Genomic DNA, 8,455 nt, shown 5'->3' with positions numbered 1-8,455 from the left:
GATTGATGTAATCCACCCATTAACTATACGCCTATGATGTATGAGAGGACATTTCTGTGATACTGAAGGACTACCGCCCTGTCACACTAACCTCCACCACCATGAGGTACTTTGAGCCCCTAGTCAGGACACATCTGCTCCTGACTTCCTGGACTTTTTCCAGTTTGCTTACAGGACAAATGGGTCTACAGACGACACCATCGCCCTAACGCTGCACACCGCCCTCTCCCACCTGGAGCCGAAGGACACGTGTGAGACTGCTGTTTGACTATAGTGACGCTCATCCAAGAGCTCGGGATCCAGGGACTGTACTCAAGCTGTCTGTAACTGGATTCTGAGCTTTCTGACGGACAGACGGGACCCCAAGTGGTCAAGATGGGCAGCTGACTGGCTCCATCACCACCTGGTAAAGCAGTCACTCGGACAGGGGGGGGTTGAAGACAGCAAAACGCATCACGGCAGTCGGGAGGTGTCTCTTGGCACTCAAACACTAGACATTCTAATTATTTACTGGGCTCTGTGCAGGTATGTTGGCCGAATTCAAAGGTTACCGGCACTAATATCCTGCTTATTCTAGTGAGTCAAAGCTGTGTAAGGAGTCAATGAAGGATCATTCTTGGTCTTAGAAAGTGACACTGTGTAACTAACCTGTTCTTCTGTTTGCATTTTTTTCAGGAAATGCTATTTTATTGCATTGATCACTAATCATATGGCAACATGGCACAAGACTGAAAAACCGGCCCGAGCAGATATGCAGAGCTGATACCAGAATGGAAAACCCCTGCTGTGTCATCGCAGGTTGGACTCCATGATGACTCTTTGACCAGCAGAGGGCAGCGCCCTTTCCCTTGCTGAGGTAGCCATAACAACCACGCAGACAAATCCCCCTGAGTGGTTTTTATTTCACAGTGGAAATTACAAACGACGCATTCTTTACAGACGTACACAGTACAGCCTTCCTCACTTTGAGGAAATAAGAAAAAACAACACATGCTGCTTTGATTGGTCGCTGCTACAATAAGTAGCTGGTATGGAGTGTAGTGCATTGCACTTTTACGCGAGGATAAAGGAGTAGCATTCAGTCACACTTCGTACACTTCTTCAGCTTGAGTCACATTTTAATGCTTCAGTTAGAGGGCGTTTGGTGATAATAATTCACAGGCTTCTGCAGAAAAGTCTTTTCACTTTGAGAACTCTGATCTGGGCTCAGGTTGAATAAAGTCTAGAAAGAAATGTGGCTGCTCCTGTAGTTGTGAATAAGAGTCATCAGTTCAGACATGTCTGACACGTGTGGGTGGGCGTTCATAACCCGCTCCACCATGCTCTGGGGGAAGAGGGTGCTCAGCTGGGTGCTGAGCTGGTTCCTCAGGCCGGTCCTCTGCTCGCTGGCCCAGCTGCTGGGATTGCTCTGCACCCGTGGGTCCCTGGGTAAGCTGTGTGTGTGTCTCTGGGAGGGCAGTGTGTAGTACTGCTTCTCTGAATAATGAGCAGGATACTCCCCGTTAGGTGGGGGGAGTGCAGGGCAGGAGCTCCAGGCTTGAGCTTGGTGGTGGTGGTGGTGATGATGATGGGGGTGGGACAACCTGGTCTGTCGGTGGCCACACCTGCACTGACTGCAGACGGGATGCTCGCAGGACACCGGGCTGTTTTGCTGAGAGTAGTACCCTCCTCCATTCAGGTAGGCCATCTGGCCATTCCCGCTGTACGAGCCAGAGAAGGAGTAGTCGTCGTGGCTGCGGCTGTAGCTGGCCACGCCGCTGCTGTAGGTGTGCGCAGGGTGCTCCACGCCGTAGGGCGGATCTTGAATGTAGAGCCTGGACATGGAGCTCTCCATGGAGCTCTCCATGGAGCCGAAGGCCTCGTCTACGTCCGGGCTCGGGCAGTGGTGCAGGCTCAGCTGGCTGCTGGGTGAAGCCCTGTGAGACAGATCCTCTATGTTCACGGGTGGAGGAGTGGAGGAAGGGTATCTGTGATCCGGCTGAGGGAGGATCTTGGCTCTGTCTCTCAGAGCCCTGAGTTCATCGGCCACAGACAGCTGTGACTGGTTGGCTCTCTCTGGATGGTAGAACTTGCATTTTACTCCGTACGTACACTTCTTTCCTGGAAGCATAAGACAAAATACGACTTTACTGACGGATACTCGTCTGTCGTTAGTTCCCCAGAGTGAGTGAAAATGTCAATCCAAATGGAGCAGTGTGTTCCGTTTGGATGACCTTTTTTCTCACAGGTGTGATGCTGCTTAATGCTAACAGCTGACTGAGTTAGCCAGCCTGTACAGCTGGTTCTGTAAGCGGGAAGTGAAGACTTTGTTGTTGACTGCGAGTCAACAATGTGACTCAAAATCATCATTACATCCAGTAGCAACACAGACGTGACTTCCTTTTGTGTTGTCAAAGTCGTCACTGCTGGCTAGCTAATGCTAGCTACAGTTGGACTTTCACACCAAACAACTCGGTGACGTCCCCGTCTCCACAACGACAAGTTTGCGCTCTACATACTTAGAATATGTACATAAAGTTGTGGTCAATGTTGCATTTCGTCTTTGAGGTGGGGATAAAAACTGCACCAACCGTAGGGACAGTGCTGCTGTTTGTTGTCCGGGTTCCACGCCTTCTTCCTCAGAAAGTCGTCGATGGTGGGACCGTTTCTGCCCAGAGGATCATCCGGCGGCATGAACCTGCACCAACACCAGAGGGACACAGTTAGCCTGCTGCGACACCACCCTGCTAACACCTGTGCGCGGTCTGTACTTACTTGTCATTGGCGAAGGTGTACATCAGCAGTCTTTCTTCGATGAACTTCTTCCACTGCGGGCTCTCCGTCTGCAGGTCGCGGTAGTTGTCGTTGGACACGATGATGCCGTCCGATTCGATGGCCAGCTTGACGATGTAGCGGTCGTCGTAGCACACCACCCTCTTGCCGTTCACGCAGCGGGAAGGCGTGTACACCAAGATCTTCCTTCTCTCCAGGTCGTGGAGGACATGTTGATCTGTCGAACAAAGAGAAATGTTTTTTCTTTTCTCTGCTTGTTTTGATTGTCAGCAGAGATATAACAAACTGCTCTTCATTGTGAGGAGGAAGGAGGCTATTTTTAGATGACATGATCCAACATGCACGACGTGCTGGATTACAGTTTTTGGTTGCTGCACTTCCTCATTGTTGAAAAAGTCCCTGTGTGTAGTTTGATACCTGCTTTCAACAGTGAAATGAGGTGAAAGCTGCTGGACCGAGCCAGCCAAGAACAAAAAAAAAAGAAAAAAGGGCGGGAATTTACCAGCAGTCCGTGCTGATGTGCCAAATGACCCGGCTCTGCTCGAACCCAGACGGTCAGTTTCCAGTGAATGATGGCACAATTTCAACAAGCTGTGGCTTCAGGTTTTTGCTTCTGTATTTTTTTTTTTGCATGATTTCCTGTTGTGCACCTGCTCACCGGTGACGAGATTTTACATCAGAGGGAGAAATAAATCGACTTCCCGATCATCACAACATGTTTTTGTCTCCAGTTTCAGGTCATGTGAGTCATAGTTTCAGGCTTTAAGAAGACATTTACTGAAAGGAGCCCACAGTGTCCCGACTTAAAGCTGCACGGATCAGTTAAAGCACTTTTTTATACAACAACAAAAAAATACTATAATTAAAGAAACTCACTCCATATTTGTCATCACATGTATCAGTAGAGACTAAACATGCTGTAAACATGTTTTCTGTCTCCTCTAAAGTTGGGCATGTTAGCAGTGGAGGTCTGTGGGGATTGTTTTTTGAAGGTAGCCCCTAGTGGCTGCAGGGGGGACTGCGGTTTTTTTCACACTGCAGCTGCCTGGGACAGATGAGTCCTCTTGCTGCACGCTCTGTTAGCATTAGCTAATATATACAGATACACTACTGAGCTTTTAGCCTTCTTTAGCTTCTTGTTTTGGTCTTCTGATTGTTTTGCTATAATACGATGATCGATCCAATCATTGGGTGCCAAATACAGGAACTTAGTCCCCTCTATCAGCCCTTTATAGAACTCCAGTCCCTTCCATCATCACTGTTGTCATGGCATCCAGTGAGTTCCTTCTTCCTGCTTCTACCTCAGGCCACAAACCTTATCAATCAGCCCTCAACTTTAGTTCCACTTCCTCCGAAAAGGGACAAAAGAAACCAAAGTGATAACGGCCGTGTTACCGAAGGGTCACGCTCAAGCCGCGCAGCTTCTAAAGAGAAGAAACCCTGTGACCTCACCCACCTGTGATGGGCGCCTCCGGCCGCGTCTGCTCCTTCCTCCACAGCGGTACGAACATGGTGATGTCACGCAATCCTTTGTCCCAGAACCAGTTCACGGCCAGCTGGAGGCCCTGGCAGGAAAACACCTTCTTGTTGCCATGGCTACGAAGACACAAAAACCAAGAGTCAATAAGAATAAGAATAATTCATAGAACAAATAAATTAAATAACACAACTTCTTCTTTTGTGTCACGGTGTTTGTTTTACACACACACCTTCTCCCTCTTTAAGGAAACTGGTGTTGCAACAGCACAGAGATGAGTAATTTAAGAATGTGTGCTTTGTCTGACACTTTGAAGTGAGTTAGTTCCAGATAAGTCGCTTTATCCTCAGTTTAATCTGTCAACATGGCTCCTCCTGTTACATGAACATGTTCTTCCTCTGAACTCCAAACCTGTAGTAACATTCACATCACCAGGACACTGCTGGAAACTGGATTGTTTTGCCCCTGGGAAAATGTAACGTGTGTGTGTGTGGTGTCAGTCTGTGTGTGTGTGTGGGAGTTCCCCTGCTTTCAGTCAGCAGGAAGCGGTGAGACACTTTGCATACAACAGATGAAACTAGGCCTGAACTCCTCTATAGATTCTGACTAAATCAATCTGTCGTGCAGAACTTTATTGACGGGTCTGATCGTCTCTGCATGTCTCGGATCAATGCTGTCGCACTGCTGCACTCACAGCAGCTGATCTGTGTGTGTGTGTGTGTGGACACACACAGGGAATTTCACTCTTCCTCTCAGATTAAGAAACGACACCCTGAGCTAAGAGTGAAATCTCCTTCTCTGTGTGTTGTAATATGAACTTCTCCTTTTGATGCACAAGTCACTCGTCAAATCTCAGCTCTTACAGCCTGCTTGCTGTTGCTGAGCTGCAGTTCACCTAGAGGGCGCCTTTGCAGTAGCCTTCCATACAAATGAATGATGACGCTAAGTATTTACACCTTAAATGTAGGGTAGGAGATTTCATTCTGATGCACATTTTGTTAAATTAGTGTAACTTCTCTTTACAATCCGATAGCAACCAATTAGTTCGGCAGTTTCGCATTAAAACGAAGAATATGAATCATCTGTGGAAGCTATAAAACATAAAAACATCAGCCAATCCTCCGGGTGGACCCTGCGCGGAGTATTGGCTGGTTGTCACTCTCTTCCTGCTCTGTGCGCACCAGAGAGGTACGTGCATGATGGCCGAAGTCACAGACCGCAGCTCGTCTTCAGGTGATGTGTCCATGTGATTGGGAGGCGTGGCTTCGGGGTGAACTCCGAGAGAAAGGGGCGTGTGTTTACTTTGGAAATCTGGCTGACTCTCACTGAGTTTTCTCCTACCCTACCTTTAAAGCTCATATTTTCTCATAACTCGTAATTTTAGCTATACATGCTAGCATCATGCTAATAGATGGTGATTGGTCAGTTAAGTTTACAGCTGATTGCAGAAGCCCCCCCCCCCAACAGCAGCCTCAGATAGTCCTCAGATGTTGTCTATGTCTCTGCATGTGTTAGGTTTCTAATACTTACAGAAACACAGTGAACTTATATATTTTGATCATTTCAGTCAGAACAAAAGATAAAATTATTATATCAGAATTATTTGTATATCCTCACGGCCATGTTGTCTTTCTCCTGTGGAAAAGGAGGTTCTATAGTGGGAGTCCCTTTTATTCATATTTACACTATGTATGTATTCTAGAGTTTTTGAATGATGTTACTGGATTAAGACAGCAGCAGCATTAGCTTCTCTTTGCGGTTAATATTTACTGTTATATTTCTTTGTTGCTGCTTATCTGTAATATGCTGCTGCTGTTGCACTGAAGTTGCAGGCTACATGCTAATCAGCTAAACATGCGCTTCACTTATTTGTGTAAAAATATGATCGTTGCAGCTTCAAACTAAAGTTTGTGTTTTATGTCATCAATCTCCATTTTTTTTAGTCACATTGGTGCCAGAAACAATCTCAGATAAAGTTGCACTAAGTGTTGACTGCGTGTGTGTGTGTGTGTGTGAAATGAGTTGTATAACGTCTCTGTGGTTAAGCAGTAAGCCTGTGAGAGTGTTGCAGGAGTGAGACCGGGGGTTCGACAGGTGTATTATGGGTTGTTGGGTGAGTTGCATTGTGGGAAGTGTAGTGTGCCTCCCTGAGAGCTTGTTTGAGTACCTGAGATCTAAGATGGTGACGGTAAATACTGCGGCCTCTTCCTTGTTCGGCTCAATTCATGTCTTTACAGGAACATTGTGAAAACGTTTCTCCTTTGTTTTCCACCTCTGAATCACATCGTCACCTCCACCTACTGCCTGTGCGTGTGTGTGTGTTTTTTTTGGCTCAGGACTTCCTTGTCGCTGTGTATTCAGGTCACCGTGAGATCATATGATGGCAGATCAGAGTGTTTGGTTACAGGACACGCGTTCTGCCCGTCAGATGTGATGTGAATGGTCTCGCTGCCCTGCAGGCATCATAAAACGATTTGAGCACAGCTCATGTTTTCACTTCCCACATCTGAGAAGAGGAAGTGTGGCAGATGTGAGAACTGAAACACGGTGTGACGGAGGCATGTGGCTGTATGGACTCAAATCCTCAATGCTCACTCACACACACACCACCTCTGCTCCTGCTTTATCTCACTCTGTCTTTAAATATGTTTTTGTAATAGTTGGACTCACCTCATGGCCACGTTGCTGCCATCTATGACCACGGGTCTGAAGCCAGCGGCGGCCTCCCTGTCCGTGTCGGGCCGGGCTGGCCCGGGGGGCCCGGGGCTGCACCCTCTGGGCACCAGCTTGGGGCTGTTTGGGACGCTCTTGTTGCTGCGCGTGCGACAAGTCTTTATTAGCTCCTCCAGGATGTCGTTGGTCTGGGCGTCGTGGCGGAGGTTCTCCAGCACCCTGATGATGTCACTGTGAGAGTACCCCAGCTTTAGAAAGCGCTCCACTTTGGCGTGCTGCTGCTGATGGTGATCCATGGCCTCTTCCTCCTCCTCCTCCTCCTCCTCCTCCTTCTTCTTCTTTTGACTGTCTGAGGGGAATCCTCGTCCTCAGCTTCTTATTTTGGCTCGTCTCCACGGCAACAGCCTCTGTTTTGGAACAATTGACAGGTGTCAAAACAAAGCAGAGGTGGGCGGAGGCTCCCGTCACTGTAAACACAGGAAGTTTCATCTGCGGTCCTGATGGGGGGGGGGGGGGTTATGACATATTGGCTGTGGTTTCTGTCACCACAGCCTCATGACTGCCTGACGTCATGCACGGTTATAAGAAAGCCCCCATCACACACACACACACACACACACACACCAAACAGAGAAGAAGAATTATATATACCTGCACCGTCACTGTGGTCAACAACCAAAGCATGAATGAACAATCCGGTGTGAATGACTGCTGCTCCTTCCACTCCACTTTATTCCTGGTAACAACCCCCCCCCCACCCCACACCCCACACACACACACCACCTCCCTGAATGACTCACAAGTTTCCACCTCATGCAGAACTAGTCTAAACACACCTGAAAGTATTAAAAACACAGAAGCAGTGTGAGGGTGGAGGCGTGCCGGCACAAACAACTTGTCTGTCATTCTTTGAAGCTTCTATCCACCGTGCAGCTCTCTGCCACAGAAGATCTGATTACTGTGTGAAGTATGAGGAATAGCAGCGGCAACGTCGTCCCAGTGACACACACACACACACCAACACACACCAACACACACCAACACACACACACTCTGAACTGAACCTCTGCTGAGGGACCATAGTTTCTGCACAATCTTGCTACAATCACCGCTCAGCCACATCCTCCTGCTGCTGCTGCCGCTGCTCTGCACACTGAACACTGCTGACAACTTCTACTACACACACAACACAGGCTGATGGTCCAACACACACACACACACACACACATTCACACACATTGGTTTTGAACTTACACATTCAGCAGGTGGTCGGTCGGGATCCTGACGCCGGCTGCCTCTCTCTCTGAGTGTGTGTGTGTGTGTGTGAGAGAGCTGCTCTCAGTCAGTCAGTCAGTCGCTCTGACACACACACCGGTGTGTGAAGCTGCTCTTATTACTCATAGGAGGAAGTGAGTGCTGCAGAGAGAGAGAGAGTGAGAGAGAGAGAGAGAGAGAGAGAGAGAGGGGGAAATGTTCTGTAAATGTGTGATGTGTACTTCCTGGTCTGAATGATCCAGAGCCTTGGGGATTTGT

The 8,455-nt window shown here is 48.2% G+C and overlaps 1 protein-coding gene across 1 annotated transcript; it reads right to left on the bottom strand.

Annotated features, from left to right (window-relative positions):
• Positions 1–888: 888 nt before the first annotated feature.
• On the bottom strand, positions 889–8,455 carry LOC114429011 (probable ribonuclease ZC3H12D). Its single transcript, XM_028397847.1, has 6 exons — positions 8,177–8,455; positions 6,920–7,329; positions 4,229–4,368; positions 2,755–2,989; positions 2,571–2,677; positions 889–2,100 (listed from the first exon to the last, which is right to left on the bottom strand). Exons 2-6 carry the CDS (start codon positions 7,216–7,218, stop codon positions 1,223–1,225), a joined length of 1,659 nt encoding a protein of 552 aa, XP_028253648.1. The 5' UTR covers positions 7,219–7,329; positions 8,177–8,455; the 3' UTR covers positions 889–1,222.

Source organism: Parambassis ranga, chromosome 24, assembly GCF_900634625.1.
Source record: "Parambassis ranga chromosome 24, fParRan2.1, whole genome shotgun sequence".
NCBI classification, from domain to species: Eukaryota; Metazoa; Chordata; class Actinopteri; family Ambassidae; genus Parambassis; species Parambassis ranga.
The sequence above is the reverse complement of the archived record's forward strand: the minus strand, read 5'-3'. Positions and strand labels throughout refer to the sequence as shown.